A 16066-nucleotide genomic window follows, 5' to 3' on the forward strand; every position below is an offset into this window, starting at 1 on the left:
TTGGAGATATAATAGCAGATAAACAGCTGAAGTCAAAACTCAAGTGCACAAATCAATTGATCCCGTTGTTCAGCTGTGTTGATAGTGTGTGTAAATAAAGAGGCACTAAGGAGAGGTATCTCTCTGAAGAAACGCTGGTTATGACAGCCTGTTGAAGCCCTGCTTGGTTGTGTATAATTCACCGGCTTTATGGGCCGTGGGATCCCGGTAATTACCCATAAACAAACAGCGCTTTGATAAACGACGAGAACTCCTCTTTCCTCGCCATTCTTCACCATGAAGAAATTGATTCAAACCCACAGCTTCCAAAACGAAGAAAACATAACAGTTTGGTTGTAGCGCAACAAGCCTCGTTTAGACATTCAGGTTGAGTGTTTTACATGTAGGTCCGGCTTAAAAATGGGTTCCTGTTTCACCACAAGGTGTGATGTGGATCAGCCACTACTCGTCATTTAAGAACTGACCCATTAGTGACATCACAGGTGGGCATGTCACCCAGTGCCGACACCTGCTAGTACAATAAGGGCCCTTCTAAAGAGGGGCCGAATGCTCTATCGGCCATTTTCTGTAGCTGATCGATCACTGACTGCGCTCTATCCTCGTCTGCTCTACAGGAAGTAGCCACGCATCACTTCCTCCAGCTGCGCCTTTAAACCAGTCCATTACCCCCAGAACTAAAGTGTGACGGACGGGTTTAAAAGGTGTAAACAGTGTTTGCTGGCCTGCTGGCTGGGGACTCCAAATCAGGTTAAATGATCCTTAATACCGCTGATACGGGATCAGGGTTGATATATGTCTCAAAGTATATCACATCTATAAATAGATACATGTATTCTTTGACCTCGAACTCTACCACTGAATCTTAAATGTCCGTATCAGTATAATGTTATTCAAAGTGATGGAGGTGGTGGGGGGGGGGGGGGGGGGCTCATCGATCAATGACCGACGTTCTGATCGTTGGCGAGGCAGGGGTGGAAATGCCACGCATCACTTCCTCTTCCAGCTGTGCCTGACCAGTCCATTACCCCCAGAACCACAGGGTGACAGATGTATTCAAACATTTGGCCGCGAGGCTGTAAACAGCGCTTGTTGCTGGTCTGCTGGACGTGGTCATTATGGGATGTACGGTGCAGTTAATCAGGCCTTCAGGAGCAGATGTTCTGTTGGACGGCAGATGTACGGAGGTTAGCGTGTTGCTGTGCTGGGAATGTTTGGTTGGTTGTAGGTTTCAAGTGTTTATAATCATTTAGCTGCCGTCTCTGTACACACAGATGCGTGGCCTCAAGTTTCCTCCTCCCTTCGGGGCCGTTGGGCCTGGGAATCCCTTTGAGACTTGAACTGCGATTAATTAGACAACACAGAGTTGACTCGATTAATCTTTTTGTGGATAGTTGTAACAGTGTTATAGGGATAAAGTGTTGTGGCTTGGATGTTTAACTCCCAACCCAAAGGTTCTGGGTTCGATCCCCAATGTCGCTTTGGATAAAAGCGTCTGCTAAATGCCCGAAATGTTAATGTCTAGCACCTACCTGCTTCTCAATGACCTGTCTCTACTGTCTAACCCCTCCCTGCTCCTAATGACTGTCTCTATACTGTCTAGCCTCTACCTGCTCCTCAATGACCTGTCTCTGTACTGTCTAACCCTACCCTACCTTTTCCTCAATAACCTATCCTGTCCTTAATTCACCTGAAGTCACTTTGGATAAAAGCTGATGAGTTAATAGGATAGGAAGTGTACCTGGCTCCCTACTCTGACTCTTCCCTAGCAGGCTTAGCCACAGCTGCCTCTACATGTACCTGTTTGGCGCCCCAAAGTCCAGTAGACCTCATCAGAGAAAGACCGGGAGAGGGGATTAGGTAGGAGGAGAATAAAATGGAAGCTCTGGTCAATGTTGTCTTTTATCTATTCTCATACGGCGCCGTAATGATCAGAATGATCTCCGACCTCAGTCTGAACCATAAGCATGAGCGCTACACCTCGGCTTCAAGCGGTGACGAGCAGTAAACCCTGGACATCACAGCCGATAACGCCTATTGATCACCGCAGGGTGGAGAGACGGGTGAACCCTCCTTTTTCACATACATGTGGGTCATGTGACTAGACTAACAATAACTTGCTTCATCTCCCCGGATGACACATTTATTATTGATAGGGTTGCAGGAACGACAAAAAAGGAAAGAGATGATTAAAGAACAGAAGAAGGTAGCAGAGAGAGAGCGAGACGGCGGGGGGGGGGGAGAGAGAGGGATGAAAGAGAGGAATATTTCCACTCAGAGACAAAGGAAGGAAGGAACAAGGCATCGATCTTATTGGAAAGTCTAGAGAGAGGATTCCTCTTCGAAGAATGGTCCTGTGTCGAGATGTTTTAAAGTGTACGGAGGCCAATTAACCCTTCACTTCTCTAAGACCGCACACGCCCCTTCAGCCGGTGGTGGACTTACGCCACCCCGAAGACCTAGAGACCACTCAGAGGTCTGTGGTGGACCTACGAGACCCCTAGGACCTAGAGACCACCCAGAGGTCCACCACCCAGAGGTCTGTGGTGGACCTACGCAAACCCGAAGACCTAGGGACCACCTAGAGGTCTGTGGTGGCCTACACTACCCCGAAGACGTGGAGCCCACCCAGAGGTTTGTGGTGGACCTATAAACCTACTCCTCCCTTCTCCACGGAGGTGAAAGAAACCGTTGATTGGTCGAGCAGGTGGGCAGTGTTTTGTGTTGAATAGTGAGACGCGAGAATAAAAGGAATGCAACCGGCGACTTCAATCCTCGCCGCATCCCCCGGTCGCGACGCGGCCCCTCATGTCATGCCTTCACACAGAACTGTAAACCCTGCCGCAGACTCTACGAACAGCCAGAACCCTCCTCTCTGTCCGTTCACTGTTGCGGTCGTTGTGGTCTTTTACGGTGGAAACACCCATGGGGATTAATAGAGATGACATTATCCTGCCATCGATCGGTCTCAGATCCAACAGGGCCTGGGTGCAGCCCTGCACGTCAGTCCGGTTCACAAACATCAGACAGGCTGCGGCAGATATCGCAGTATTGACTCCAGTGGCTCCTCACATTGGTTCCCAACAGTGTCGGGCTTGTGACCCCATTTTAAGGTGTGAACGTCCCTGCTACCCCGACTTCTTACTTCTTACACCCATGTTTTTTATCATGGTGCAGCTGCCTCCATACACTCATCGTTGCATTTTGACCCGATCTTCCTCTGCCGGTAATGTCCAGGTCCCAGAGAGTGTGGGCACACTGCATTGCACCACACCAATTAGTAGTAGTGGTGGTAGACCTAGTAATTCACCAGTGGCTCAGAATCATTAGGCAGTCTGTTTTTATACAGGACCTTTATGAAAGCTCTCAAGCCTGGTAACATGTTATTTACTTCCGAATGTAGCAGGACATCTTGGTATCTTGTACGTCTTGCATATCAGGCGACCCTGGGTTGGTTCTTGACACCCAGGCTGAGGACCACTGGACCACACGTTGGGGTTTCAGATCTGGTCCTTCTTTGATGTGTTTTGGTGTCAAACGCCATGTTTTTATATCACTGTTTTGTTTGTCCTGTACAAACTGTTCTGCAGTATCGTAGGTTTGAGAAAGTAGATGGACAGAGCTTAGTTATAACGCTTATCTCTTTCTCATCTTCATTATCTTATTATCTTATTATCTTAGATATAACTGTGTGTTCAAAGCTCTTTGTAACACATTTTATCTGATCTTCTCACTTTAATTATTTTAGCTTAATTATATAATCTAAAAGCACTGGGCAGAGTTGGAATATAATATTCCATAAGTATGTTTTAATTAGTGTAGAATCCGCAGAGTCCTTTTCTACAGTAACCAGAACAGACAAACGGCTCTAGAGAGAACACATTTTTTTTTATTAGTAACCATAATCGCTATCTTACTCACTAACTTAATACAATTGATAAATCTATTGAGGATCCTCATCACATGACACTTCAATGCAGTCGTAGACGACAACATCATCATGGAATGCCTACTGCACCTTTAATATCTGAATAATCTTATCTTAGACACTATGTGCTGGAGTCAGATTTACTTAAAACGGGAAGAAATTGAGGTGATCTTATCCTCCACTTTGTATTTGTCCTTAAATCATATCAAATTTATTTAATCTTTGATCCCTTATGTATACCTTAAAAGTGTAGGTTAGAATCAAGAGCTATTTTTTGAGTGTCATTTTTTTGAAATGGCATAGCCATCCGTCAGCGATGAGTGAGTTGAAAGCAGTGTAAGAATATGTCCTGAGCTGACTGCGCCGGCCTTTGAATAAGACCATAGATTCATCCATGTGGAGTGATCCCGGCTAACTTCTGGGAATCCATCTTAGCCTGCCAGAGCAACGTAGAGCACAGTGTTTCATCTCATCTGCTGTCCATGCTGTGGCTGACCCTTTCGTACCCCCTGTCCCCTGACTCCATCAGGTGGAGTGTGTTTTGGCGCCGGGCGAGCGTGTGGGCCGTGTGTTGTGGGCGGAGATGCCGGACTGTGGCCATGAGACGGGGGGGCTCCTGTCGTGAGTGACGGGGAGGAGAACAACAGGTGGGGGGGGGATGGATTGATGGATGGAGCTTTCTTCACCCACATGGCATTTCAGCTGATATGTCTGTGAGCCAGAAGGAAGAAAAGAAGTAAAGGAGGAAGGACGAAAGGGTAGATGGATGGGTGGAACATACGGGATGAGAATCCCACGTCTGCTAGAACGAGGACTCTGCTCGACAACGCGCTGACGACGACAGCTCATCCCCTGGTCTGCTGAGCAGGAGGGGAGAGGAGGGGAGGGGAGAAGAGGGGAGAGGAGAGAGGAGGGGAGAGGAGAGAGGAGAGGAGAGGAGGGGGCGTTGCTAGTGCTAGCCATGCTAATGCTAGCGGTGCCACATGGACGTCTGCATGTCTAGATTTAGATTTAGGGCATTTAGCAGACGCTTTTATCCAAAGCGATTTACAATAAGTACATTTGTCAGAAGCAGGAGAAACAACAATATATCGCTGACGATACATTAAGGATGTTCATAGAACCAAGTGCAAAGCACCAACAATCGTTAACCAATTCCCCGTATACAACAAAGCTGTGTCTGTCGGTGTGCGTGTGTGTGCTGCATGTGTGTGGTGAGGCGTGTGGTTGTGACGGGAGCTGTGGTGGACCCCTGGCATTGCTGGTGATGGATGGGACTGCCAGGGCCATGGCCAGGGGGGGCCGAAGCTGGGGGGGGGGCATTTTGTGTATTTATACCCCAGGATGTGATGGAGCCCAGTGTGATGGAGCCCAGTGTGATGGAGCCCAGTGTGATGGAGCCCAGTGTGATGGAGCCCAGTGTGATGGAGCCCAGTGTGCCTAATCCCGTTCGCTCCCTTCTCTGTCCTACATCATGTTTATGGCAGATGGACCCTATGGATGACAAGAGATATCTAGTGCAGTGTGTGTGTGTGTGTGTGTGTGTGTGTGTGTGTGTGTGTGTGTGTGATTCCCTCTGTTCCTCCATACTCCTCCTCTTTCCTCCCCCTTCTCTCCTCTCCTCTCCCTCCTTTCTCCCTTCTCTCCTCCCGTCCCCTTCTCTACTCTCCTCTCCTCTCCTCTCCCTCCTCTTTCCCACACTCTCCCTCCCTCCCTGCCAAGGAAGGAAGGAAGGGAGAAAGAATGAATACAATAGAAAGAAAAAACAAAACAAGAAAGAAAGAAAGTTGGCTGTTCCACGGCCTATTGAAATGCAAGTCTCCCCCTCTTCCTCACCCTCCCTCACCTGCTGCTATAGCGCTGATGTCCCCCTTCCTCCCCCCTCCTCCCCCCTCCCTTCCCATGTGCCCAGAATAGGAATAGACTCAGATTAGTTAAGCATGACTGAGCTCTGACCACATCAACTAACTCTCTCTCTCTCTCCCTCTCTCTCTCGCTCTCGCTCTCTCGCTCTCTCATATTGACTTCAAAAAGTACATAATGTCATTAAACACTTTTGGTGGCTTTTGGTTAGCATTCTGAGGGTATTGGTAGCCGGTGCAGTCGTTAGCAGCATAGCTGCTACGTGTTTGGCCCTGCAGTGAGTACAGCTAAGCCCAGCTAAGGAAGATAAACTAAGCTAGCCCCTGAGCCTAAATTGAATCTCTGCCTTTCAACTGCAGGTTTGGTCCTTTCAGTGGGAATAGCTAAGCTAAGAAAAACTAAGCTAAGGGAGTTAAGCTAGCTCCCCAGGCTAAATCTGTTCCCAGACTCTCAACAGAGAACTGTCCCCCCCCTCTTCCCCTTCGCCAAATGGAGCAGTAAAACCATACCTGACAGCGTTTAAATCTGGCGGGTGACCGCGCTTCCAAATCAATAAAGGGGCTACGGTTTTCTTCGGCACAGTTGCCACATGACACTTATGGGGTGGCGTGGGTCAGCTGCACAGAGGGTCAAAGGTTGTATTTTCAGAATGAATGATTATGACTACTACTGCTACTACTACTACTACTACTACTATGTAATCATTTAGCAGATGCTATTGTCCAGAAAGACGAAAATAATTCATATGCGCAGTGAATTCAGAAGAGCAGTCATTAAGGAGCAGGTGGGTTGATGCCTTGCTCAGGGATGCCTTGTTCAGGGATGCCTACAGCTAGACATTGGGGATCGCTCCGTTCCGACTGGAGTCAAAGACGCTAACCGCTGCGGTATCCCGCCCTGAAGGGATGTCCGGTGGTCGGACGCTGAGATAGATACGACAACTTACAGAAGCTCACAGCGCGTTCGGCTCCCCGCTCGCTTGTCTGCGGCAGCGTTGGCCGTCCGTCTTCTGTGGTGCTCCATTTGGTTTTATCTCCACGACCCAAACGCTTCATGGATGTGGGGTGGCAGTAGCTCAGGAAGTAGAGCGTGTTGACTGGTAACCAGGTGTCCCTGAGCAAGGCACCCCTTACCCTGACTGCTCACGACGAGCTGGCTGTCGCCCTGCGTGATTGACTCCGCCGTCGGTGAGTGGATGTGTGTGTGAATGGTTGTAGGTCGCTTGGGATAAAAGCTTCTGCCAAATCCCCTCAATGTAAAATGTAAAAATCTAAAGTTGTGGCTCGTTGTGTTTCCCAAACAGGTCGAGGTAGTTTCGTGATCGTAACACAAAAATTCAGTGCAGAGCGGAAAGCTCACATTCGTATTCTGATGTGAGTGGAATTTTTTTGCGTACGAGAAGCGGTGTCTTAACAGAAGTCTCACCAATTGGAAAAAATAGTCCTGAAATCCCCCCCCCCCCCAGTATTTTATTTTATAATCGCCGTATTTCATACGTATACAGCGGTGTGAATGAAAGGTCATACTCCACATTCCCATCTTCACTCACTTCACCCGGCACATTTACACAACACGAAAAACGACACGCACACAAGGTTTTGACAGCAAAAAGACGGAGGGAAGGGCTGAAAGAGGAGAGGCCTGTGAAAGAGGAGCCGCGACGAGGAGCCAGACTCTCACCGGATACCTGCGGCAGAGCCGGCCGCCCCAGTCATCTCTCCTACCTGAATAATGCATGAGGCTCCTTTGTTGAACGTGACTTCCAGCAGCGGCGTTAATAATGGATGACGCTAGTTGTTGTTGATGTACACCGGCTTTCTGTTACGCCTCAGTCCTGGTTGTTTGTTCTGCTTTAAGGTGCTGTCGCTAAGATTTAAGGGCCTACATTCGAGTGTGATTTGTTAGTAATGCCACACGGCCGTCCGTCAGGTATTAGGGAGGGAAATGCTCCGTGGGAATGGGTGACTGCATGGAGGCCTCGGTACGAGCCTGTTAAGATTTCAGACAGCGCCAGGATCATTACCGACCGTTCAGGGCCTCACTTTCCTGAACCCTAGTAGCTAAGGCCTACCTGGTGGCACAACATAGTGGGTGGTAGTGTAGGTAGGTAGATAAAGAGACACAGAGAGAGTGAGAGAGAGAGAGACACACAGAGACACAGAGAGACAAAGAAAGAGAGAGGGACGCAGAGACTTGTTCAGAGTCCTTGCTGGGGGTCAGGGTATCACGGAGGTTCTGGCACGCAGCCTGGAGTTAATAAACTCTTGTCTGCAGCTCGTAGCGCTCTACCCCACCAGAATGCTAATTCAGCCATCTTGGATCACGCCTTGGTCGTTGTGGATGCTGTGGGGACAAATAAAGATTCACGCCGTTTACATCTTTAGTGTTGTCTTACCTGTCACCGCGGCGACCCGAAAGAGGTTACTGGTGACTTGGAATTGTGATACTTTTTTTAAAGCAATGGGGTAAAAAACAATCTAAAAAGTAATGCACAAATGCTAACATAAAAAAGGCTATTTGTCAAAAAAGTGATTCAAATTTAAACAAGCGTGAGTTTGAGACAAAGACGGAGAGAAGTCCCAGAGGCGAATAGTGAGGAAATAAATAAATGATCCCAGAGAGCAGTTCTGCGGTGATCGTCGGAGGTACAGTGCTCATGTTGTTGTAAGAAAACAAATCACACCGAGCCACGCTGATCACAAAATCCCTTGACCAATTCAGGGGCGTACAGTGATGTGTCCGTGTCATTACAGCAACATCCCCACGGTTACGTATGAAGCCCACAGAGGAGGCGTGTCCTAAGCGTGTGGGCCTGTCTGAGTGATGTATTGGTCATGTGTTCTGTGTGTCCTCCTGGCGTCACACTGCATCATGTGTCCCAGCGTTGGAACCACGACTCACACGGAGTCCTTCACAGCATGCGTCAACAGCGGCACTTTGTTTTAACACATCTTCTTTCTTTTAATCATGTTGTGTCGGCTGCTGCGCACATGGCAACACAGCAAGGAGGGGCGAGGGAGGGAGGAACGGGGAGGGAGGGAGGACAGGGGAGGGAGGGAGGAACGAGGAGGGAGGACAGGGGAGGGAGGGAGGAACGAGGAGGGAGGACAGGGGAGGGAGGGAGGGAGGACAGAGGAGGGAGGGAGGTAGGACAGGGGAGAAAGGGAGGGAGGACAGGGGAGGGAGGGAGGGAGGTCATGTTTAATTCACAGTGTTGGTGGTCTCAAGGGCTTGGGTGTTGTCGTATGATGTGTTGGTAAAACAAAGACTACCCACTCAGTTCCCCTCGGCGTCCGTTCACATACAGCAACCTTTGTAGCGGCTACCCAATGGTGTTCAAATGGGACGTAATTAGTTCTGCGGCACTTTTTGTCTTACGCGATCATTTATCGACAGTTTTGACCATGATCATCTTCTCTTTCTCCATCGTCTGCTTGTCTCCCTCTGCTCTGCTTGTTTTTGTTAGAATGGTGCTGTTTATATGTTGTGGCTGTGTCGACTTCTCCTCACGTCATATCCCACCATAATCATACATCGTATTCACGTCATATCCCGCCTCAACCAGATCCAATCAGCGTTGACTAGTTAGGTTGCGGCTCAGAAAGCTCCTACCCAGAGACAGATACTACCTGGGCCGCTCACTGAGCCACTTAACGGAGAAGTTGGGCGGATCCTCTCTCCCAAGCCACACCCACAGCGGCTCACTAGAGGGAAGTGTCTCTCAGTCGGAGCGCGCCTATTGTTGAATTGTTTCGGCTTCATTCCAGTCAACATGTCTGACAGCCCCAGGCTCCTCAGACCCAACCAGGGAAGCAATGTTGTGTTTGAAATGCAACCTCTTTATGCTTGCCTTACCCTCCATTGTAATGTCATCCTCGCTAAGATTGGGATTATTTTGGATGTCCTTGATAATGACAACTGAAGTATTTCAAAGTAGTCAGGCCTTGAGGTGGTCAATTTAATCTTAGGCAGCCGACTGCGACATTCAGACTTTCATACAGTTTGCTTTGCCTTGACAGCAAAGGGCTACACTGGGAATAAAACCACAACCCTGGCAGCATTAGTGTCTTGCTCTTCTTATTGAAACAGGAATATAACCCCAAACCCTGGCTGTATGATTGCCTTGCTCTTCTTATCGAAACAGGGAATAGAACCACAAACCCTGGCAGTGGTTGTGATTTCCGGAAGGCAGATAATTTCTGGAATGTTATCAAGAACAAGGTAGAATGTTTGTAGAGTGTTTCAAGAACATTTCAGCAACATTCGGTTCAGGAACGTTTGTAGAACATTCTAGACTGGTGTTCCGCTGATGTGGGGCCCGTGGTGAGGGGGTGGAACTGTTGTGAGTTGGAATGTGTTCCCAGAGGATGCATTTTCCTGGCGAACAGATGCAGGCGCTCTGGCTCCATCACCCCTGGACGCTGGAGTGGTCTGTTGTCTGGAGCGGGTGAAACACAACCCTGGAGTGTAGTGTAGCGTGTGTGTTTCCGGGAAGAAAGTGTGTGTGTGTATGTGTGTTCATAAGTGTTTGTGTGTGTGTATGTGTGTGTGTGTGTGTTTGTGTTCATATGTGTGTGTGTGTGTGTGTGTGCGTTTGTGCGCATGTGCATGCATGCGTGCGTAAATGGAATTTGCCATTCTTGTGGATGTCATCCTGAAAGTCAAGCCGTTATCTGAGCTGAGCTGTTTGTGTGTTTGCCTGTTGGCCTCCCCCTCCTCTCTCTCTCTCTCTCGCTCTCTCTCTCTCTCTCTCTCTCTCTCTCTCTCTCTCTCTCTCTCTCCCCTCTCTCCTTCTCTGTCTCTCTCTCTCTCTCTCTCCCTCCCCTGGTGGTGTGTGCCGTTGGCATCGGGCCCCTGGTGGAGGGCCCCTAGCATCGGGCCCCTGGTGGAGGGCCCCTAGCTCTGCTCTCTGAAGCGACAGCAGATCTGCGTGAAGGGAAACGTCTACAGAGGACATTAGAGCAGCTAAGCGTAGCTTCCGGAGCTACACCAAGAAGAACGCTGTTTCTGGAAGTAAAGAACATATTTCTTGGGTGTTATGTCCCACAATGCATTGTGTCGTCTTGTGTTGCAATTCCAAGGAATCAATGAGCCACAGCAGTCCTCGTCAAGGAGAGAGAGAGAGAGAGAGAGAGAGAGAGAGAGAGAGAGAGAGCGAGAGAGAGAGAGAGAGAGAGAGAGAGAGACCTTTGTTGACCTTGTTCCTGCACCTCTCACGCCCATGGTCTCTCTGTTCACCGCGTGTTGAGGGCCACCTGTCCGACACCGAGCAGCTTCCCAGCGCCCACAGGTGCCGGTGCGGACCTGCAAAAGTGTGCTTGCATGCACTGCATGTGTGTGTCTGTATGTGCGTATGCCTCTTTCCTGTGAGTGTGCCTTGATTTGTGCATGTGAGATGATATGATTTCTTTTGTGCCTGGCTGTGTGTGTGTGTGAGTGTGCCTTTGCGTGTGTCTTGGTGTGTGTGTCTCCCTACCTGCATGTGTGTGTGAGATGCTTCTGGTGCTCATGGCAGCCATGGCGGCGACATCAGAATAAGAGCCATGAACACCGACCCCTCTAACGTAAACTGCTGCTAAACCAAAGAAGACATCAGCCATCAGCAGAACAAAAACACCATCATGATCATGAAGGACACTTGAGAGGCCTATGCTTTGAGACCAGTTGTGTTGATAACGCATGGACCCACCCTTATGCGTTTGTCAAGTGATCATATTAACAAGTGTCGTTGGGCTGGAAGTAGCTCAGGAGTGGGCTGACTGGTAACCGGAAGGTTGTTAGTTCGATCTCCAGCTCCTCCTAGTGTCAAGGCGTCCCTGAGCAAGCACCTCACCCTGACTTCTCCCGACAAGCTGGCTGTCGCCCTGCGTGGTTGACTCTTCCGTCAGTGTGTGAATGTGTGAATGAATGGTTGTAAGTCACCTCAGATAAAAGCATCAGCAAAAAACCCTCAATGTAAAATGTAAATGTACAAGTGGCTGCAACGGAGACCGGAGAATCCTCGGTTAGGGGGCAACGGTTGAGTCGGTTTTAGTCTGTTTGGTTCGGTCGCCAACCGATTAATAAACATCAACGCTCAACAATGATGAATCAAACACTCACCGTTCGCAACATCAACACCACGGAAAAGTCAGAGCGCCTTTGGTCCAGGATTCACGTTCTGCGTTGACGTCAGTGGTCCAACCTTCCAGTACCATTTAACCCCCCTCTGAAACAAAGTTAGTGTGGCACTTACAATGTAGTGCTCTCCTATTTTAGGAAATAGATGACGTGACGCTCCCCTTCAAGCGAACTCCAGGTTACGCTCCGGGTTGGCACTCTCCAACGCTTTCTCATATCTGATATCCTCAGAGAAAGACTGAGAACGTGGTGATGAAACGGCTTCGGTGTCCGATGTTGGATGTTGACTCACCCTTCAAGGCGCCATCACTAAATAACTGACCCTGTTAGCTAGTGAACGCTAAGGCTGCGCTGTGTTACCGGAGCGCAGGCTGTGGTGTTTGGATGGTCATTTAGCTAGATGCTAAGCAGCTCTCTAGGGATATAACGGATGTGGTCCTGGGATGTTTGCCTTGCGTGTTTTTAAAACACACACTCAAAATATGGACACACCCACACACACACACACAGACACAGATACACAAACACAGTCATACGTGTGGGAACTGGCATCCGTCCTTCTGTCCATCGATCTGTCTGACTATCTATTCATCTATCTGTCTCCTGGTCGCCTAACAGGTGTGTGGTTGTCTCTGTGTTTCCTCAGACCTGTCGGAGAAAAAGAGTGACCTGAGAGTGTGCGACGACGCCTCCTGCAGGTACGGAGGGGTCTGCCGCGACGATGGCGCCCAGCTCAAGTGTGTCTGCCAGTTTCAGGTGAGAACTTGGAGGACTCTGGGAGCTTTGTTTTTACTTCAGCCAGGTAAAGCCAGGTGAGCTCAGGTTAGACCAGTTGAGCTCAGGTTAGACCAGGTGAGCTCAGGTTAGACCAGGTGAGCTCAGGTAAGACCAGGTGGGCTCAGGTTAGACCAGGTGAGCTCAGGTTAGACCAGGTGAGCTCAGGTTATACCAGGTGAGCTCAGGTTAGACCAGGTGAGCTCAGGTTATACTAGGTGAGCTCAGGTTAGACCAGGTGAGCTCAGGTTAGACCAGGTGAGCTCAGGTAAGACTAGGTGAGCGCTCAGGTAAGACCAGGTGAGCTCAGGTTAGACCAGGTGAGCTCAGGTTATACCAGGTGAGCTTAGGTTATACCAGGTGAGCTCAGGTAAGACAGGTGAGCTCAAGTAAGACAGGTAAGCCAGTTAAGGCAAGGTAAGACCATGTAAGCTGAAGACCAGGTAAGACCATGTGAGCTCAGGTTAGACCAGATGAGCTCCGGTAAGACCAGGTAGGCTAGGTTAGTCAGCATTAGCTCAGCAGGTAGAGCAGGCCATAGAGCAGTGTGAAGCATGTGGAGGGATCATAGCGGCTGAATCCTGTTCACTGTATATACACTGTCCAGCCCACATGTCTGGATCCTGAGGCGGTGCGCAGGGCAGCCCACCGTTTAGCAAACTTCCTCCCACACAAGAGGTGCCGGGTTCGATTCCCTATGTCCGTAGTGTTCCAGATGAGACTCTTTCTCCCGGGTCGCCTGTCACCCTGGAGAAACACTCTCTGTCTCCCTGCAACTGGTAACCATGGTTTCCTCTGTCCCGCCCCCACAGTGCCATAAGAACTATGTGCCGGTGTGCGGTGCCAATGGAGACACGTACCAGAATGAGTGCTACCGGCGGCAGGCCTCCTGCAAGCAGCAGAGGCTCATCGCCCGCGCCGCCGACGGACCCTGCTCCACGGGTGAGTGGGACTTTACACAATAAGAGTGTGAGAGTCTACTGGCTGGAAAAATAAAAGCACAAGGGTGTATAGTGTGTGTGTAAGAGAGGAAGTTCACCTTTTATGCATGGATTTTCGTGTGGATTATTTGTCGATATGGTGATATGTTGGAGCAGGTCAACATTTATTTGCACTTGTTTTATTTTGCACATTGTGGAAAAGGGACTTTGACTTTGAAGTCCTTTGTATGTTGGGGCATTTCCTTGGTCCATGTTAGGGTGTACTGGCAGTTAAGCTTCCAACAAATCAGGCCTCCGCAGACCTTAGATGAATTGTGTGTATTCTCCAGTAGTGCTATAGTATATGATTATAAACAAATAAAACACAAACAATATAAACCAGTGAGACCAATGAAAGGACATTAAAGCTAACAGGGAAGCCTTTCGCTACATTATTATCAATTAAACCGTCTTCTTTGGCTGGAGAACACAGCATCGATCGGAAAGCAGCAGCTAACCAGTTGCCCGGGCGACCTTGATCGCCCCAGCCTCCCCTGCACTCTCTCTCTCTTTATTTGGCTCTCCGATACCTCCCTGTTCAGATGGGTTTCTGAGGAAGGCTTAGTTAATCAGATTCAGATCAATTTTAATTACCAGCCTTGAATGGGAATGCTGAAAGTATCAACAGACACAAACAGAGACACACACACACACACACACACACACACACACACAAACACACAAACACACACACACACACACACACACAGCATAATGTGCTTGGATATTGCTCTTATGTGGATCCATTCAATTAAAATAATATTTAACCTTCACTTTTACCCTTTTTCATATAGTAGTTGGTACGGGCCAAACGAGCTTATCGTAGCCGGCATCTTGTTCTCTCTCTCACTCTCTCTCTCTATGCTAACTGCTAACCGCTAAGCGATAGCTGAGACAGCCTGACTCTGTAACGCAGAACAGCTCCCCAGTGAGTTCTGCATGCAGCTTTTATTACTTCTGTTTATTGCTGGCAGTGAAAGAGGCTTGAGAGGCGCTCTCTAGAGGCCGGTGGCGGAAGTGCATCAACGCGTCGACGTGGCAGCCTGAGTGGGAGGGGGGCAGGGGGTTGGTGCTAGTTCTCTTTGTCGGGACTCGCACAGAATTGGTTGGAGAGCAACGAATGACGACCAGAGGACATTTATCAAACCATCCGTGTAACACGAATAACAAACTGAAAACCCTGAACATGTAAATGATGAGAGCGGTAGAGAGGTTAACGCTCATTGGGATTATTCACCACTTCAACACGTTTTTATGGCTTAACAGAGGCCGGCCTCCAACCACAGTCTTCTACTGGTGGACACTGGGAGCTGCCCAGTACAACCACAGTCTTCTACTGGTAGACACTGGGAGCTGCTCAGTACAACCAGTCTTCTACTGGGTGACACAGGGTTCTTTAGCATGTCCATTTGAGTCCAGGTTTTAAAACCGTCTGAGTTCTGCGATCAGTGGCTGAAATTGCGGCGTTGACATTCAACCACTCAGTATTAAGGAGCCTTTAAGCATAGAGAAGACTTTTAGTGTAGCGGAGACATTTAGCATCGCAAAGCCCTTTAGAGCGGAGCACACGACCAGCATAGAGATGTGTCATCTAGACTGTGCGTCTGCCTTCGTGTTTCTCCGCAGACAGGACAGTGAAGCTCAGGCTCAGTTGTTCCTGTGTGTGTGTGTGTGTGTGTGTGTGTGTGTGTGTGTGTGTGTGTGTGTGTGTGTGTGTGTGTGTGTGTGTGTGCCTGTGTGTGTGTGCGTGTGTGTGTGTGATTGTATGTATGTATGTTTGTATATCAATTATGGCTCCCATTGGACTCCTGATCATCCCTGGAAGGATGCGTTCCTTCTCAAGATTTCTTCCTTGCTAATTAAGGAGTTTTTTCTTGCCCTCTGGGGGGCTAGGGTCAGGGGGGTGTCATAAAGATATGGCCTGATAAGCACTTTGAGACTGGACCTGTGATTAAGGGCTGTACAAAAAAAATGAATTGAATTGATGGTATCTAGTCCTCATAGACACAGTAATCATCATGTTAGTATTGATAGTCCTCATAGACACAGTATTCATCATGTCGTTCATATTGATGTTATCTGTGTGTGTCTGTTTCCTTTCAGATCCTGGTTCCGGTTCTGGTGACAGTGATGGTACGTTCACATGTCCTTCTGTCAACATGTCCCAGATTTACATGATCAGGGAGCAAATTGTGTTTAGTCTGTCTGTCTGTCTGCCTGTCTTGTCTCGCTTCCTCTCTTCCTCTCTGCCTGTCTGTCTGTCTGTCTGCCTGTCTGTCTGTCTGTCTGTCTGTCTTAGGCTATCATTCTGGTCTAAACTGGTCGGCCGGTGGCAGTGAATTATTAATTGAATTAATCTAGTGGTTTTTAAAATATGATAAATTGTGACTGTGCGTTTGCGTGC

The 16066-nt window shown here is 48.8% G+C and overlaps 1 protein-coding gene across 1 annotated transcript in view; it reads left to right on the top strand.

Moving 5' to 3' along the window:
• Window positions 1–16066, top strand: part of tmeff1a (transmembrane protein with EGF-like and two follistatin-like domains 1a) — a gene marked incomplete at both ends in the record, with an annotated part of 32775 nt that overhangs the window by 2373 nt on the left and 14336 nt on the right. Inside the window, 3 exons of the mRNA XM_079750199.1 lie at window positions 12555–12664; window positions 13495–13624; window positions 15766–15795. Of these exons, the coding sequence (XP_079606325.1) occupies window positions 12555–12664; window positions 13495–13624; window positions 15766–15795 (270 nt within the window). The remainder of the gene's footprint in view (window positions 1–12554; window positions 12665–13494; window positions 13625–15765; window positions 15796–16066) is intronic.

Source organism: Pollachius pollachius, assembly GCF_949987615.1.
Source record: "Pollachius pollachius genome assembly, chromosome: 14".
Lineage (NCBI taxonomy): Eukaryota > Metazoa > Chordata > Actinopteri > Gadiformes > Gadidae > Pollachius > Pollachius pollachius.